General features: G+C 38.3%; 2 protein-coding genes across 2 annotated transcripts in view; one reads left to right on the forward strand and one right to left on the reverse strand.

Moving 5' to 3' along the window:
* Window positions 1-5,380, reverse strand: part of LOC113295309 (uncharacterized protein K02A2.6-like) — a 67,230-nt gene extending 61,850 nt beyond the window's left edge. The window contains exon 1 of the mRNA XM_026543657.1: window positions 5,072-5,380. Within this exon, the coding sequence (XP_026399442.1) occupies window positions 5,072-5,380 (309 nt within the window). The remainder of the gene's footprint in view (window positions 1-5,071) is intronic.
* Window positions 5,381-13,061: 7,681 nt separating this feature from the next.
* Window positions 13,062-19,712, forward strand: LOC113298578 (zinc finger CCCH domain-containing protein 24-like). Its single transcript, XM_026547343.1, has 14 exons — window positions 13,062-13,738; window positions 15,156-15,248; window positions 15,561-15,821; window positions 15,903-15,975; window positions 16,226-16,358; window positions 16,474-16,627; window positions 16,770-16,853; window positions 17,193-17,315; window positions 17,675-17,845; window positions 17,934-18,068; window positions 18,183-18,278; window positions 18,611-18,949; window positions 19,119-19,162; window positions 19,248-19,712. The coding sequence occupies exons 1-14, from the start codon at window positions 13,175-13,177 to the stop codon at window positions 19,492-19,494; spliced, it is 2,517 nt and encodes an 838-aa protein (XP_026403128.1). The 5' UTR covers window positions 13,062-13,174; the 3' UTR covers window positions 19,495-19,712.

The following is a 19,712-nucleotide window of genomic DNA, read 5'->3' on the forward strand; positions in this document are numbered from 1 at the left end:
GATTATCAAACATAGTGCAGGCTAAAGGATCAGAAACCAAAGTGCGAATCATGTTCACCACTTCTAAATCATTTATCTCAGAAGACTTAATGATATTAAAAACATTTAGCTCAGTAGTCATATTACCAAAAGATATGTTCATAAGTCCGGTTCTACAATTGATTACAGCATTAGATGTGGCTAAGAATGGGCGACCAAAAATCACCGGTATTTGAGCACTTGGGTCCTGAACAGGCTGGGTATCTAGAACAACAAAATCCACTGGGTATATGAACCTATCAACCTCAATAACAACATCTTCTATGACACCACGAGGCACTTTGATAGACCTATCAGCTAATTGAAGTGTCATTTTGGTCGGTTTCAACTTACCAAGTCCTAGCTGGGTATACACATGGTATGGGAGTAAGTTAACACTAGCTCCTAAGTCAAGCCTTATCAACTACATGATTACCAATCACGCAAGATATGGTGGGGCATCCAGGGTCCTTATACTTAGGGGGTGTTTGGTTCAGAAGAATTGAACTTACTTGACCAGCTCAAAAGGTTTTCTTATGGACATTCATCTTACGCTTTCGTGTACAAAGATCTTTAAGGAACTTGTCATAAGCAGGCATCTAACTAATTGCTTCTAATAATGGAATATTGATGTTCACCTGCTTAAATATTTCCATTATCTCGTTGATAGTTGACTCCTTCTTTGTTGGGGCTAACAAATGTGGATATGGGGCTCTAGGCACATACGTAGTCCTATCAGGAATTTCTTGGGAATCCTTAGAGACTGTTTCAGCTATGCAGCAGCAGAAATGGCGTTTCCTGCAACTTTGATTTCTCGACTCTCTGTTCGTTCTAACCGCTCCCCAAACTCTCCCCCTCCTACAACTCCAAAGCACCCTATATATACTCGACAGGACCTCAAAGTCACAGTAATAACTACGGAATAATCCCCATTGCTCTGCCAGACACGGAAGATATTCTTTCATTTTTCTTCTCATGCACGCGTCTGCCAGCTGCAAAACTCTCCTTGTTTATCTCTTCCACGATCCAAACTGATGCTCGACTCAACCAACATGCGCAGCAATCGTTTAAACTCTCCAAAACCCAAGCAGTCCCGTGAAATACCTCTTGCCTGAACGTGTTACCCTGTTTTCTTCAATCCGATGACGTAGCCCAAGTTAGTTAATTCTTGGCTCATTACCGACCCTGTTTAGGTGTAACAAGTCCATACCAATCCATTTGGGTGATTGAATCACTCCATAAGTCTCCAAGATCAAAAACAACAACTCTCGGGTTTCTCAAGAAAAACCCGTAAGACCCTGTTTCAATCAATCTTGATGATTCAACCATTTCTGATCAACACCAATAAACATAACACGCCTATTAATCATTAAGAAGTCTTCCTAAACAATTTTAGCCATTGAGTCTGCTTAAAACCCCTTCAAAACACGAACTCTAAATCTGCATGAGTCTGCACAAGTTTTCCCGCCAAATTTGAAATTCAAAATGTTGAGGATAAAGTGCCCCGATCCAAAACATGGACGCCTTTAACAGCTGGGGTGCCCTGGGGTGTCCCTTATCCAAAATAAGGGTACCTTTATTACTTTTCCCGGGGTGCCCCGAGCAACTTTTCGAGCCGAATTTTCCAAAAATGTTTATTCCCAAAAATACCTACAAACACATAAAAGTAAGTACGAAGTCGAGTACCAACAATACAGAACATTGAGGAAAAATTAGACACAAAAATGTGTCTATCAAGACGTAGAAGAATATTTTTTATCAAGGGCGCATTGTCGAATTCTCAACCCATTTTTCCCAGTTTTTCGAGTTGGCTGGATGAAGTATGAGGAGGTTTGAGCGAAAATAAGCCGCAGACTCTTTTTTACCCAACACAAACCCTAGTTTGTCTCAGCCGTGAATCTTGAGCAAGGAACGATTCTAACGCGTAGGGGTAATCTCGGTACTTGCTTCCTTTCTGAAATCCTTATACGGGGTTTTGTAAAACCTATCTTGCTTGATCGTGATAGAAACCCTGGATGGGTGAGTCCTTCTTTAGATGCGACAAAACCTGATTTTGACTTGTAGAAGTATTTCAGCATCTATGTCATGGGATTGAGTTCATTCCCGTGGGATAGCGTCCAACAATTTTTTGTTTGATATCAATGATTGAAGTGCTTGTGTCTGAGGGTCGGCCGTGGGAGCTGAGGCTCGGACAGGATATCCGATTCTCGTTCATACACCTCTAGTGAGAGGTCTCTAACTTGAAGCGTTCTGAATTCTACCAATTTATTTTGCACCCGGAATCTCTGGGTTACTAGTGTAAGAGTCTTTCATCTAGGAGTTGGATGTTTGATCCCCCCTCATGTTAGTCACAAAGATACATGATGCATGGTTCTTCGTCAGTTCCCACTTTGTTGTATGAATAGGGATTTTCGTTGAATCGAGATGCTTGGAAAATGAAATAAGACCATTGTAGCGTATGAGATTGAGTATTCAAGATGGGCAAGCGATACTCTACGAGTTAGATACGTCCATGGAGAATCATATCGAGGTATTGGTCGCATGTGTCTTCCTGCACAAGATGAAGATGTTGTTCGGCCTCTACTAGGTGCCTTGACAAGGATTCATGTGAACTTATGTATCCGAATCATCTATCGAGATCTGTATTTCTTTTGGTAGATGGTAAACCAAAATTAAAAATAGTGTACTAGCAGAACTATGGATGTGTCTGAACAATCGATCTGTGGTAACTTTGTTGATGGGATAGTTCTCTGGAAATCTTCTAAGCATTTCTTCACGCGGTAAAATAGTGTTTTGACCCGAGGAAGTTGTAAGTGATCGTCATATCTTGTAATTTGCTCATCACATATGACCCTGACTTATGGGATAGCCTTCCGAGCATATCTTTTTGAGAGATAAGTCTTTTACTGACAGAACTGCCAGCAACATGTGGCTTGGATCTACGGTCTCGGATCCTTCCCGTGTTTACTTCAGTGATAATAGTTGGTTGCGGCGGTATGTCGAGTAATTAAGTTCTATCTGAATTGTTGGCCTCATGAATATTGCTTCGGATTTCTTTTCTCTTGTTAGATTCGGCGGCAAAGATATTATCCTTCTTCGTCTTGGGTGAATTGAGGTTCATCGGAAAATAAAATGTGATAGCTTTTGGTAAAGCTGAACTGGAGGCTCATCGAGGCTTGGCCGTAACTCCTAGGTCTAGTTCCTCTTCTTTCTGACGGAACGAGTGTTGAGGTAGCATATCGACTAGTAGCTTTGCGTCTTCGGATAAGGATGAGTTTCGGTTGAGCCACGTATTGGGATTTTGTTTCTCTTCATACTTTTTCGCGTTCTTGTCATGATTCTATGAATAAGGAAGGGCGATAAGATGTATTTTTGTTGGCGTTTTATGACCCTATGTGGCTCCGCAACGCTTTTGACTAGGTCACGAATTTTTTGGAGCCTTTCCCAGTTTCCACTAAATTTATCCTGTAGACGACAAAAAGACAAATCTTACAAGAAAAAAACTAGGTCAATCCGATACAGAATGAAAGAGTCATAAGTAAAATTGTAAAGTGAAGTAAACTTCCCGAGTCCCTTGTGATCAGGTTGAGGGACCTTGACCTAAACGAATTTTCGAGAAAATATTCGTCATAATCTCCAAGTTTATAGCGTCATATGGTCCTTGAGAGTGATAAGGTCGGATGGATGGTTGCTCCTTAGCTCTGTCGCGTTCGTAATGAATTATATCTTCTCCGGTGAGGTCGATTGCAGGCATGATCCCGCCAGTGCTATTCTCAGTAGTTTCAGTACTCATTCTTTAAGAAACGTGTACTAGATCACTATTTGCATAATGACACAATAAACTTAACTTTTGACAAGTATGGGACAATCATAGTTCACGGACGCAAACAACACATATCCCATAATATTTTTTGCAACATATAAAAACAGTAAAGATTAATACTGCAAAGTCATCTTCCAAATAAACTTTAGAATTTAAATAAATAAATCTAAAAACATTTCAAAATGAAAATCGTTGGAAATAGCAATATCTAATCACAATATAGGCTATTCCAAACCCTAATTATCCTTCTTAAAACACAGTAATAATTTCTCATAAGAACTTTCCTAGACATGATCAAGTTTCTTTGATAACTTCATACCTTTGAAAAGCTCCATCATAAAAGGTATCGCTGATATCCTTGATTCTTTTGACCGTGGAAACTCCATATTCATGGGTTAGAACATTAACTTTTCGGTCAACAATGCGGGCAAGTTCCCTAGCTTTGCACAATCCCCGTGAGTTTCTTCTGATTCCTGATCAGGATATTTTGATTTTCGAGGATTTTGGTCTGACCATCAATGTGCTGATTCATTTGCAGTTGAAGATTTGCAAATTCGACCCTAGAATCTAGAGTCATTCTGAAAAAGGATTAAATCCTTGACAGATTCTCCAATCCAGGAGTTGTACTCTTTCCTTTCAATCATCTTTTTCAAGACAAGATCTTGAACTGAATCGCACCGTTTAATGTCTTCTTCCATCTCAAGATTCACCACTTCCTGAGGTCTTGAGGAGTTCTCCATTTTTTTTATTAGGAGGAAAAACAATATAAAAGATATATATGTTTATGAACAAGAGAAGGACGCCCTTGTCAAGGAAACCCTAAAACACCCTAGAAAGACACAGACGTTCGTGGACCTGTTATGAAAGGTTAATGGATCAGAAAAGATCCAAAAATAAGGAAATACTATGTGTTTTCAGATATCTCTTATCTTCATAGCTCAGTAATTAAAATATTTAATCAGAGCATAAGGAGAAGATACAATAGTTACAAGGAATCAAGAAATGACTCAACCTTCACAAAAGAAGAAAACAACTAAATCGAACACAAGACAAATGGTAATCTACAACAAACTTGAGCATCTCGCAAATGTCATCCTTGCAACTCTCAAGTTAGATACAAGGATGAAATTACCTAGAGCTAGGTAGCAAAGTGAGAAGTAATCCCACCATGACCATTGAGAGATGAATTGTAAATACCACTTCCTGATGTTTGATCCTTGTATTCCTTACCTTTCTTTTGTTATTTCTTATTCCATAGAAATAAGACATAAACCTCTTTGAGTATCCATCAGACGGATTTTTCTGAGGATTAAATCTAGGACCTCTAGATATTGGTTCCATAGGATCAGAATTGAGAAAATTCCATATTCTAGACTTAGGCCTACCAGACTTCTTCTCATTTGCACTTGGAATGTGTACATTAGTAGTGTAATTATTAGCACCATTAAGAGGAACACGATTCCTGTAAGGATTTATCGAAAAGTGACTTTGGAAACCTTGTGCATGGGAGTTCTGGTTTTTTGCAGGAATGAAATCCATTGTGGATGTTGTTAGGCAATTCACACTGTCAACAACAAAAATAAGAAGATTTTGAAAATCAGAAATCTGTTTCTTTCTAGCAAAACAATGTGAATCATAATAATTTATTTTCCCGTAGAATGAACAAGATCGTGGATGAGGGACATCGGAAGGAACCTGTTCCAAACTCATAGCCCTATTGGAAGAATGCAAGTTATGTATACATATCTTAGCAGATGCTTCATTTGTAGTAATTTTCTTCATATATTGTAATCCCTTGTGATAAGTATAGAAGGACATAGAAGAAGATTTGCTCATTAAGAAAAAGTTTTCCTTTTTCAAAGAATTGCACTGTTCCTGGGCTAGGATAAGAGATGCGACCAGTTTATCTTTTTCAGCATGAATGTTGTTCAGATCTGATGAATGAGTCTCGATCAAACGTATTTCTCTAATTGAATCTTCTTTAACAATATATTCAAGAACACTATTTTTTTCACGATGTAGGGTAGTTTCTTGAACAAGGTTTTCGATATTGTTAGAGAAAGACTCAACAATACTGTAGAGTTCACGTTCTCGACCAAGAGACTTCTCGAGTTCATCAATGAGCTGAGCATATTTTTCTTCAAAAGACTTTATTTTAGAGTCTAAGAAATCAATAATCTCTGCAGATTTTTTTAAAGTTCTGGTGAGTTCCATTTCAGCTTTTGACATAGTGTCAATTGTCTCATCAGGACGAAATTTACCAGAATCTGATAGCAAAAACTTTCTACTCGGGATTCGGAAGAATCATCTAAGGAGTTATCCTTTGAGGTAAGCCCAAGACATTTGGCATGATAAAAAATTTTGAAAGACATTTTTATGTGCGTGAGATTGAGACAATCTATCCATAGAAACCAGAATGCTACAAACACATACTTATGAGGTCTTAAACGTGTTTTCCTGCTCTGATACCAATCGGGGGTCTAACAACCACACCCAATATTTAATTTAGGCAATCTGTGTGGACTAACTCCAATATATTTCCAAGAGAATCAACTAGACAGTCAGACTCAATCAGGGAAAAAACATCCAAGAGTTATATCTCAACTTTTCAAATCAATCTGCAATCGAACAGATAGAAATCTGTGAGCCGAATTAATATGAGAAATAACTTGGATGGTACCAAAGACTAATATCCAAGTGTCAATCAATTTATATATATCAACCAAAGGTTGGATTATCTAATTGATTGAACTACGCACAACCTGTGATATTTTAATTATAGAAAAATGTATGCGGAAAAGAAATAACACAGACATCAAAATTTTTGTTAACGAGGAAACTGCAAATGCAGAAAACCCTCGGGACCTAGTACAAGTTTGAACACCACACTGTATTAAGCCACTACATACTCTATCCTACTACAAGTTAACTTTGGACTGGAATGTAGTTGAGACCTAACCAATCTTACACTGATTAAGGTACAGTCGCGTTCCTTACTCCTCTTGAACCACACCGGATTCTACGCACTTGATTCCCTTAGCTGATCTCACCCAAAACTAAGAGTTGCTACGACCCAAAGTCGAAGATTTGATAAACAAATTTGTCTCACGCAAATTTTTTTATTGAATAGATAAATCTGTCTCCACCACAGAAATACCTACGAGTTTTTGTTCCGTATTTGATAAATCAAGGTGAACATGAACCAATTGATACACCACACTTATATTCCCGAAGAACAACCTAGTAATATCAATCACCTCACAATAATCTTAATCGTATGGAAGCGAAACAAGATATTGTGGAATCACAAACGATGAGACGAAGATTTTTGTGACTACGTTTTATCTTACATATGGGAGATTAAATCTCGAGCAAATATTATAGAAGACAATACTCATTACGGTTGAACAAAGTAAGATCAGAACATGCAACTAAGGAGAAAATAGTTGGGTCCGGCTTCAGAATCCCAATGAAGTCTTTAAGTCGTTAACCTATAATGGTTTTAGGAAAAACCTAGGTTAAAGAAGAATCGAATCTAGACACAACTAGTATCACACAAGAGGTGTGGGGATTAGGTTTCCCAGTTGCTAGAGTTCTCCCTTAAATAGTCTTCAAATCAGGGTTTGCAATCAATGTTACCTTGGTAACTAAGCATTCAATATTCACTGTTAGATGAAAACCTGATTAGAGTCAAGCTAATATCTTTCAACCGTTAGATCGAACTTAGCTTGTTATACACAAATGATATGTGACTTCATTTAGGTATGAGTAACCGTACCCAAACGTGTGCACATGGTTGGCTCAACAATAGTTAACGGAAGTTAGCCATATGAACACTTTCATATCAACCTTGTTCATCTTAATCACAACTAGTTCAAATGACTCAAATGAAACTAGTTATGGAGTTGTTCAATTGTTTGCATTCTCATAGAAGTATACAAGACATAATTGAAGAAAAATCGATTTTGATTCACTCGAATCAATTCATGAACATTATATCCACAGTTTGCAAAAGATTGCATTCCTTAATATAGAAATGTATTTGTTCATGAACAAACCGATTTTAGAACTTAACCCACTCAAGTATGCAAACTGGTATGCATTTTTAGAGTTCCGGACTTGGTCTAGGTTCTCCAGTATGCGAACGGGTATGCATACTGTCGTACATGACCAAACTCAGTTGAATTCCCGGACTTGAACTTTTAAGCTGGTACGCATACGGGTATGCATACTAAGTTCCCGAACTTCAACTATCAAACCAGTACGCATACAAGTATGCATACTATGGTTCCTGGACTTTGAATAACTTGCAACATCTAGCATACAAGTACGCATAATGTGTTATATCCAATCAATGCTTAATCGTTCTAAACTCCATCTTAATCATTGAAACATTCTTGGAAGACGAGTATAGCTTTCTCACACAAACTATTAGCTTCAAAGCAATTTTCAAGTGACCATAAGATCAATATGAAACATTCCGAGTCTACATCAAATGACCGTCTCACACAAATCATGTAAGATGTTACCAGACGATTTTCACATGATCATCTATTGAATTTCATCAAGAATAAAGATGAACTTGGTTAGAGCGAAAGCTTACCAACACATATTTCGAGAAATATGTAAGCGAGTTAAACTCAGCTCGAAATATCAAATGTGTATAAAATAAAGTCTATATAGCTATACGACTTTTATCTCAATAGGAGATAGAATAGAAATAGACTTCTCAGTGATAGATGAGTTCAAGTCTCCACATACCTTTTGTTGATGAAGTTCCACAAGCTCCCCTTAGTAGTTCTTCGTCTTCAATCGACGGACGCCGTGAAGTCTAAAGCTCAACTATACATTATATCATAATCCAAGACATAGCTATAAGTAGACTAGAAATCAAGACTTATAGTTTTGGCAACTAAACTTGACAAACATGCTTGAGATAACAACGCTTGCGAGTTCGACTGAGCAGTGCTCTAACATTAAGAAAAACCTAGGTTAAATGAGAATCAATCTAGTCGCAACTAGTATTACACATGAGGTGTGGGGATTAGGTTTCCCATATGCTAGAGTTCTCCCTTGTATAGTCTTCAAATCAGGGTTTGATAACTTTGGAACAAAGCAATCAATATTCGCCGTTGGATGAAAACCTGATTTAAAATTCAAGCTAAGTTTGCAAAAAACCAAGGCAATATCTCTCCACTGTTAGATAGTCTTAGCTTGTTACGTAACCGTACCTAAACGTGTATATTGAGTTGGCTCAATAACAGTTAACCGAAGTTAGCCATATGAACACTTTTGTCTTAACCATGTTCATCTTAACACATCTGGATCAAATGATAATCAAATCTAATTGTGTTACTCATATAGTTGTTCAATTGTTTATATTCTCATAGAGTATACAAGACACAATTGAGGCAAAATTGGATTGATTCAAAAGAATCAGATAATGAACACTTTATCCACGATTTGCAAAGATTGCATTCCTTAATATAAAAATGTATTTGTTCATGAGTATGAAATCATACTTAACCGATTTTATAACTTAACCACATAAGTTTGCAAACGGGCACGCCAACTTAAGTTTCGGACTTTGATATTTTCTGACAGTTCGCAAACGTGTATGCATACTGTCATTCCAGACCGCATCAGGTGAAACATTTTTCAAACGGGTACGCAAACTTAGTTCCCGGACTTTGACAGTTAAAACCGTTCGGATACGTGTATGCATACTTGGTTCCCGGACATGAATTATTCTTACAACAGTTTGCATACGGGTTTAGAACAATGATTAATTGTTCTAAACTCCCATTTCAATCATTAAGACATTCTTAGAAGACGACAATAGCTGTCTCATATAAACTATTAGCTTATAAGCAATTTTCAAGTGATTGAATGATCAATACGAAACATTCCCAGTCTATATCAAATGACTGTCTCACACAAATCGTGTAAGATGTTACAAGGCGATTTTCACATGATCGTCTTTTGACTTTCGTCAAGAATAATGATGAACGTAGTTAAAGAAAAAAACTTTCCAACACATATTTCGAGAAAGGTATTAAGCGAGTTAAACTCAGCTCAAAATATCAAATGTGTATAATGTAAAGTCTATATAGCAATACGACTTAGTCTCAATATGAGATAGAATATAATAGACTTCTGAGTGATAGGTGAGTTCAAGTCTCCATATACCTTTTGTTGATGAAGTTCCTCCAACCTCCCATTAGTAGATCTTCGTCTTCAATCGATGAACGTCGTGAAGTCTAAAGCTCAACTACACATTCTATCCTAATCCGAGACATAGCTATAAGTAGACTAGAAATCAAGACTTATAGTATTGACAACTAAACTTGATAAACAAGCTTCAGATAGAAATGCTTGCGAGTTCGACCGAGCATTGCTCTAACACTAAGGGGTAATAATTATCAGGTATCAATATTAGTCCCCTAACTATTGGGTTAATTGTGATAATAGCCCAATAGTCAATTGGTTTCCTCGTGCGCACCTCCCCCTAAGAAGTATGGGTGGATTCCTTTTGTTATCCCCACGTCCCTAGGTGACAGTTCATCTTCCGGGACGTGTAGGAAACTTTACAGTTTCTTTTAGTTTCTCTTCTCCTTTTGTAACCGCCACGTTCAAGTCTCGAGATTGTCTATATATTGACTTACTGGATTATTCCTCTTCCTTTGTTTTATCCTGTCATTTTATTTCACCTCATTCTAAACACATCATACACGCGCCATGTCCAGCAGCTCCACCAGTAGTAGCTCATCTGAGGAGGAGGAGGAGGAATCATAGGAAGTGATGAGCGCCGACTCCCAAGAAGTCGAATACGAGGATCAGGAAGAATTGCATATACCTCTAACGGCAGATGGTAAGGCGTACACGATCCCAGAAATCACAAGCATCCTTGATTTGAAGTGCGCAATAAAGTTGAGAGGCCTCCGTGGTGGTCAGTGCGTCCTTCCTATGGATGACGTTCTCGTTCCGCGCCTTCTTAATCCTTCCGTATTACCCTATCCTCCTGCCCCCGGATGGCTCATGTATCCTGAGACGGACACTCTAGACACCTTCTCGTTCAAGAAAGTTTTGCGTATGGATATTCAACGCGGCGATTATAATCTCCCTGCAATTGAGATTCGTTCCTCATCCACCACACCTGCCATATGGCCGCATTGGACGTCTTATATCCGCTCCAATCCAGATCATATAGCCGCCCTTCGTTCGGCAGATATCGAGGAAGCCATAAACTTGTCTCTCAAGCGGGAAGTAATTAGATATAGCCGTGATATGACACGTTTTTTTTGTCGTTGGGTTCATACTCTGTTTTTTGCATGGGGGGAAGCCACCATGGTCCTAGAGGACGTAGTTTCTCTCATGGGACTTCCCATTCATGGTAGTCATTTGTATGATTAGGTAGATGTTTTTGAAGCTTTAAATAACGAGGACAAGGAGTTGTGGGATCATCTGCTAGATTGTAAGGATGTTTCTCGTAACGAGCAAGTGAGGAAAGATCAATTGTCGGCAAAGCGGGAAAACAAAGGAAATGCTGCAAGCGCTAGACAGAAGGGAAATCCGTCGCCCACCGCCAAAGGCAAGGCCAAGGCGGTTGAAGATAAGAAGATTTCTTTGCTACGCCCAACGGGATAGTGTTTGCTCGCTGGTTCTACCCGTGCTTATGAAGCAATTCACGGCTCACCAATTCCCTTAGCGCGGACGAGTCCTGAATTGGTTGTAAACGCAATTGACACGCCTCATTCCCTCTTTGGATCAAATATTGTGCTCCACAGTTGGTTAACAAGAAGGTTATGCCTCCTCGCAGGAAAGAAAAGAATCCCCATGCCAAGTTGGCGGCCTACATTTTGTTTTAGCTTTATCATGATGTGTTCGAATAAGTCCCCATGACACTATCAAAAGCGAGCTTGTACCGATGGCCGTGCTACTATCTCAGGGTGTCTCTTTTCCTCTTGCACCAATGTTTTTGGGCGGCCTATACCGTAATTTGGACCTGTTTTGCCACGACGTTCGCATAGTTAATGCGGTTCATAAGGTCGAGACTTTTATTCCTGCTTCTTTCATGCAGGCATGGTCTTAAGAACAACTTCCTAAGTATGCTCCCGATCCTCATGTTTTAGCGGTTCATCGTGAGGAGGACGTTGAACAGGATGATGGTACCATTAGTAAGATCGTTATCACCTATGGTATCCGCGGATGACTCTTTGGAATGGTAAAGGAGAAGTGCCCAAGGGAGACATAGCTAAATACATGGATGTAGCTACGAGTTTCAAATCTTTTCCTTACCATATGATCGTTTGGGTCCGGTGCATTATGATTTTACTTCGCCACTGGAGGGTACGGAATTGGATTCGGCGGAGTTTCTATCAAAGTCGGATTTGATTCGGTAATGGCGATGTTGCCTGGTTATCTCCTTGGTAGAGCGCCTAACGCCTATCACAAGGTTTGCGGAGGTTGATGGTTTAAATCCATTTGAGTTTCCATGGTCTGTTTATTGAATATGGATAGCGTTAGTGGTACTTAGCCGCTTAGGTGGACGATTCAAGTTGCATGTGGTGTAAAAACTGGTGCACCTTGTCTTGTCTTTGGATTTTCTGGATTTTTGTAGATGTTATTACATGTTTGTACACCAATGTAAACTAATTTTTAAAAAACTGAAAAGTTTATAGTCATATGGGCACTCTTTTTGTAGACCTCGGAAAGAGCTTTCCGAATATATAAAGTTTGCGAATTTTAGACAAACGGTTCGATAAATAAATTATTTTTATATTATTTATAAATGCTTACATCATGAGTTATTTTGGACTAAATTATAAATATTTGGATTAAATTGTAAATCAAGAAGGTTATTTGTATATTTTTTATATCTTAAATAATTTTTGGACTAAATTATAATTTGGGATGGACTAATCCGTACTTTTTGACGCGTTTAACGACTAAATGGTTTCTTTCCCTTAAATTTTTGTGCTTACTCCCGTATGGGTGGATTGGGTAGGGTTGACTAGTTGCACCACCCATTCTCACCCCTAAATTAACGAGGCAAAGTTAGCCGCGACGTCGCAAGTCGCAACGAACCGAAGTGGAAGTGAAGATGGGAAAGGCGACATTAAGGCCCATTTAGTTTGATTTTTGGTTATTCCAGACTCGGCCCCTATAATGCCATAGTTTCGCGCCAGTATAATCTTGGACACATCGCGTTTAGGTTAAACATAGTGAATCGTTGCATTTCTCAGTTAGGGTTTTAGACGTGACAGCATATTTATTCACTACTGTATCACAGGTAGAACTTCAACATCACTCACACTTGAGAAACCTTAATCAATGGCTACCACTTTACCAGAAACTGCGACATCTCAATCACAAACCCTAATTCCTTCTCCAACAGAAATCGATACCGATACGTCAATCGGGGGAAGCCTAAAATCCGAAGAAATCAGATCAACGAACGGAGGAGATTCAGTCGATAAACTGACAGAGAAACATTCAGGTAATGACGATGAACCCCAAGGGGATAAGCGAAAGAGAGAAGGCGAGGATGAAGAAGGAGAAACTAAGGCTCGTCATCCTATGTGGAAAACAAGTTTGTGTTCATTTTACAGACGCCAAGATAAGGATTGTAGTCACGGTGAAAACTGTAGGTATGCTCATAATGAAGAAGAATTAAGACCACGGCCTGATAATTCATGGGATCCAACTTCTGAAAGAGCGAAAAAGATTATGAAATTGGAAAATGGTGATAACATAGTAGGAAAAGATGATGTTAGGGAAGATGTTTTTATGCCTGATGCACTTGTCGATTCTTTGGATCCTTCTCTTGATAAATGCCTTTTGAATCTTCCCAAGAAATGGATTTCAGATGACTTGAAGAGCTTTATGGATGAACTGGTAAGTTCACATTGGTATCTGAAATTATTTTAGTTAGTTTTCAAAATAGTTGCTGCGTGGATTCGCAGCCCTAATTTAACATTTTGTTATTAAACATACGCATCATACATTGAGTAAGACAACTAGGATCAGAGGCGCCGGTGGGAGTTTTGGTACCTAAGCACCTCACTTTGCCTAGGCAACCTAAACCTTGCATTCTTGTTAATATTGGGCTCACTTATTTCCCTGAGATTAGATCCCATTAATTTGTGTGTTTGGTTAACGTATCAGGCAAGATGACTAATAACACGGCACGTCGCCCCAGACAACATTGGCTGTTATTATTTTTACTGTACCCAATTTCCTTTCATATTTGGCTTATTTAGATAAATAATATAAGGCCGTGTAAATTGTACATGAAAACAAATTTAGAAGTGAAATGCAAAACTCTCTTCATAGACAAAATTATTAGTAACATTGTGTCATACAGAACAATATGTTGATTCACATACGCATATTGTGTTGGTTTGCATAGTGCTCATTTTACAAACTGATACTGCACATCAATGTATAAATACAATCATTAGACTCCTGGCTCCCTTAAACCTAGTCTATGATTGAACACCTTTCTTTCTTAGTAATCTGGGGTCCTCAAAATCAAGAACCGTAAATTGACAGAAATGGATAAAGAGGAAAACATTAGTGCATCATCGTAATTAGAAAATCTGAAAACCATAGAAAAGATTTATCAACTTCTTCAAAATTAAAGCTCAAGTTCTGAGATAATTGTGAGTTTCTGCAAGTTTCTGCATTTTAGTTAGAACCATAGAAAATCAGAACTTGAGTTTTGATTCTGAAGAAGTTGATAAATCCCATTCTATGGTTTTTCAAATTTTCTAATTGACGGTGTACTGGTATTTTGGTCTCATCGCTTTCATTGTTCTTGATTTTACATTTTTACTTTCCCAAAACTATCTTATTTTAAAGAATCTGAGACTACTAACAAATAAATGTCAAATGTAAAAGGAAATGGAATACAATAATAACAATCAATTAAACTGTGTTTTGAGTACAATAATAACAGCCAGATCTAGTTATATCAAATTCATGCTTATAGTTCCTGGGAAATTGAAACCAAATTGTTTCGTATTATTTATTCAACTAGGCACAACCGGTATTCTTTTGGCCTGCACAACTGTGTCGGGAACTGATGCTCATCTTTTAGGTGGTTAGATGGTCAATAGAGTCAATCTTAACTGTTGAAGGCAAAACATCTCTTCTATTTAGTGTGCGGATGGCAGATGCATTCCCTAACTCTTGACGCTATATGTTCCTACCAAGTACCTCGAGAAATCAGTGCTGAATCGGGAATGCAGTTTTTGAAGTTTGAGACTAAGTATTTGGTTGTTTGTGCATAATTGCTATTTTTGTATGGCAGGGTGTTGTATATAAAACAGCTAGAAAGAAGATAGGAATGGCTGTAGGTTTTGTGGGCTTTGAAACCGCTGATCTGGTCAAGGCAGGAATAGAGGTATTACTCTGTATTATATATATATATATATATATATATATATATATTTATATATATTTTTTTTCTCTTTTAGAAACCTCTTTCTTAAGAAGAGGCCTGCTGCCTACAATTCCAGGTAGCTGGGAAATGAAAGACAAAAAAATCCCACCCAATCCCGGTGCAAGTGGGATTTGAAACCCATACCTCTTGGTACAGACACCAAGTGTCTGACCAACTCAGCTGTTGGACACTTCTGTATTATATACTTCAGTATATGCAAATTCTGAATTTCGAAAACTTAATGTTTGTCTTCTATTTTGTTTAACTTGATAGAGGATGGATGGAAAAGCTATTGGAAACAGACATGTTAAGGTCGCAAATGTCGTACCACGGACATTTGAAAAGAAAGCAATATTAACAGTTCCTGACAGTGACGATCCAGATGGCCCTCTTTCTATAACTGGTTCTGAAGATGGTAATGCTGTCCCAAGGGCAAGAACTGTCCGTGATGCAGTGACTCCTCTAGCTCATATGTCTTATAGTGATCAGTTAGAGCATAAAAAGAACTCACTTGCACAGACACTTAAAAGACTTGTGAGAAATCCTCCTTAACTCATACTTGTGCTTAGGAGTGAAAAGTTTTGTTGCTAACAAAATATCGGGGTTTCCATGTAGACTCGGCATGCACGTAAGGCTTGTTCAGGCGGGGTTACGCTTCCAGAGTGGATTCTCAAGTCTAAGGAAATAGGTAATCTTTTATCAAGCCTTTCAAATGATACTTCAGAGTGGTTGTTGTGATGTTTCTTCTTCATCTAGTCATTGTGCAGATTTTTGCTCGTGTATTCTGATGATCCCTCATTAATTAGTTACTATCATTTTGTAGCTGCTTTGCATGTTATAGTCTCACATCCCACCTTCCGAAATACTTGTCAACTGGCCCTATTTCAACTGAAAAATTGTGAACTAATGTGCAATACTGCCTCAAAATTGTATTTCAGGTGGTCTCCCATGCAAACTTGAAGGTATTGTTGAATCACCTCTTGTAAAGGGATATCGAAACAAGTGTGAGTTCTCTGTAGGATTGTCTGTACAAGGGAAACCCACTGTGGGATTTATGCTGGGGAACTTTAGGTTGGTTATGCTGCTGGTTCAGTTTTTATTCTTGGGCTGTAAGTTCGTCATATTCTTGGACTGACTTATGTTTGTGGGTGTATATTAACAAAAATGAAATTATATGATATTTCAGGGAAGGTGTAACAGCTGTTGAGGAACCTGTAGACTGTCCAAATGTTTCTCAAATTTCTTGTAAACTTGCATCCATATTTCAAGGCTATCTACAACATTCAGCTTTACCAGTCTGGAACAGGATTGATAATACCGGGTTTTGGCGTCAATTGACGGTAAGATTATATTGTTTTGTTGAGCTTTCAGTTAAACCTCATGTATCATTCTTGTCTAGTACTTAAAGTAGTTGCAGTGGATGGGGTCAGCAATGGAATTTTTTTATCCTTTTACTACCCTTTGACCTCTTCTTTGGTGTAGGTTCGAGAAGGAAGGAACCCGGGTCCGGACTACGATATTGAGAACTTTGAAGCTAATATCTCAGAGGTCATGGTCATGGTTCAGGTCTGTATATTATCAGGGTTACTGCTCTCCTTTTCCATTGATCTGTTAGTCCCATTGGTCAGATCTGCTTACATTGTATTTCATCCCTCAGTTCTTCTTGCTATGAAAGGTCTACCAACTAAAGTACGAAGACGAGAAAAATAAACAAAAGTTTGATGAATTTGCATTTCAGTATTTTACTTGCTTGATACATTTGGAGTCTCCTCTTCAAAATCGATTTTCAAAGAATTATCGTTGTTCTGAATTCGCATAGTAACTTTTAAAATCTTGTCAAGTATGGGGAAAACCTTTCTCTCGAGCTTAAGTTTGGTTACTCTTTCTTCTTGACTTTGCCTGCAGGTTTGTACAACGGGCATTGACAAGGAAGTACTAACAAAAGAATTTCAGAGCATGGCTCTAGCATTTTCTGAAGGGGCTAGTGCAAGTTCTCCTCCTTTACCTTTAACGTCTTTGGTAGTCCAGGTGAGCTGTTCCTTGCGTTGCTTTGTATTACTATTTGTATTAATTTTTTGCTGTAAGCTGAAGATTTGACCAACCATGTTACTTTCCAGTGCAACTGAGTAAAATTTTTCTTGAATGCACTCTTGGTTTATATTATCTTTCTTCTCAGTGCTCTTCAAGTTCCTTTTTTGATAATTGTTATAATTCACTTTGGAACCTCTCTTGTATCTTTTACTATTCACACTGTTAACATTTCACTCACCTCATAAAGTCATTACTCATGACTTCTGATGTAGAAGTTGAATTACATGTAAGTTGTTGATTGCTGGATTGGTTTCTAACTGTCACCAATTTCTTTGTATGGTTCCACAATTTTTCAGGATCACACCGGTATATCAAATGTGGCACCAGCTGATGCCCCTTTGAAACCACTATCCATGTTAAAGGCCAAAAGTGCTTCTGGAGAGGAGTCTGAGAGTAGTGTTGTGGAAGGAATTCATGATTACATCGGGAATCTTCGGTTTTGCATATCTCCAACAGCATTTTTTCAAGTTAGGATCTCTTCATTTGTGTCATCTTTCTAGCTTCAGAATTCTCTGAAGTTAAACTGTTTTATCCTCAAGTCTCATAAACCTGCAGGTTAATACCCTTGCTGCGGAAAAACTCTATTCCCTTGCTGGGGATTGGGCTGGTTTGGGTCCAGATACCTTGCTTTTTGATGTTTGCTGTGGAACCGGAACTATTGGGCTGACTTTAGCACACCGTGTTGGTATGGTAATATTCCAAATCCATTTTTATATTTATTTTTTTCCTATTTTTCAAGATGGGGAAAAGAACATTAACCATTCTCCTATTTTCTAACTTAGTTTGTTGATAAAATTTGACAAGGTTGTTGGCATTGAAATGAACGCATCAGCGGTTTTAGATGCTAAGAGAAATGCAGAAATCAATAATATCAAGAATTGTAGATTTATTTGTTCAAAGGTGAGATATTTTTTTGGTTACCCCCCTGCTCATTTCTTTTGTTCAGTCAGAAGGGCTACAAAAATGTTGGGCTGCTCATGGTGAGAAAGAAAAAAACATGAGAGAAAAATAAGTAAGGATTATTTTATTTCATTTTATTTTTTGAGAAACTAGAATCGGATATGTAGTCGTATGAGACTAGTCACCAGAGGCTTACTAGACTGAGTTAAATTTCAGCTAGTGATACTCTGTTCCAATGTTTACCAGGTGAATTAAAGATAAGGAGTTGTTGTTGTTTTTTTTGCTTTTGCTGTTCTTCTCTTTTCTAGTTGACTTACATTAAATGATAACAGGCTGAGGATGTGATGGGGTCTCTACTGAAAGAGTATATAGATGTGGCAAATGAGAAAGAAGAACCTCTACGATTGTCTGAAACCAACGATTCAGGAGATGCTAGTGGTCAAAAAGAAAGTTCACTCCATGGAAAAGTAGATCTTAAGAGCATAAGTAATGAAACTTCTGAGGCAAATAATGAGTCTGGTTGTCCCCAAATATGTCAGGAAGAGGTCAAAGGGCGGATCCAGACCATTTGTTCTTCAGAAGACCAGAATGGAAGAAATGGTAGTTTAATGAGGCAGTATAAAGATGTTGTGGCTATTGTCGATCCTCCAAGGGCTGGGCTTCACCCAACTGTATGTAAACTCTATGTATTACTATTTATGATTTGGGGTTGTGTATGTATTTTTGTGTTTATTCAGTTAGTTTCAGCTGCTACCCTGATTGGAATGGCTCTATTTGGAAGGGTCCTATGTACATGGTCTGGCAGAAATTAATTTTTGGGTTATCTTGCATATTCTACAGGTAATTAAAGCGTTGAGGACTCATCCATCTTTACGGCGACTTGTGTAAGTTCCCGGCTTTGAGTGCTTCTTTCTTTGGTTTAAGCTAAGAGACACATGCTCTTATCTTTCAATGTTCCTTCTTTTTCAGTTACATCTCCTGTAATCCCGAAAGCTTAGTTGCCAACGCCATAGAGCTCTGCGCACCGTCCACCGATAAATCTGAGAAAGGTAACACCAACAACAGAGGATGGAGGAACCGTAGTGTTGCAGGTCAAGCACGGCAGAGGGCTAAGTCTATGCCCACCTCAGAGCCTTACCAACCCATCAAAGCTATGGCTGTTGATCTTTTCCCACACACCCCACACTGTGAAACAGTGATGCTACTGGAGAGGTAAACTAATCATCTGCTCAAATTACTAATTTACAACATATCAAACAATGCAGCACCCAAATTTTGATCTTGAGAGGCACTGCTTGATGTTTCCGTTGTTAACTCTATGCAATAGATTTCAAAAATATTTGTTACTTGCACGGAGGAAAAGAACTGCAGTCTTTTATGGCGATCCGTGACTATGTTTATGAATCATAAATTAGAAAATATCTGTTTTTAAGA

Source organism: Papaver somniferum, chromosome 7 (assembly GCF_003573695.1).
Source record: "Papaver somniferum cultivar HN1 chromosome 7, ASM357369v1, whole genome shotgun sequence".
Classification (NCBI taxonomy): domain Eukaryota; kingdom Viridiplantae; phylum Streptophyta; class Magnoliopsida; order Ranunculales; family Papaveraceae; genus Papaver; species Papaver somniferum.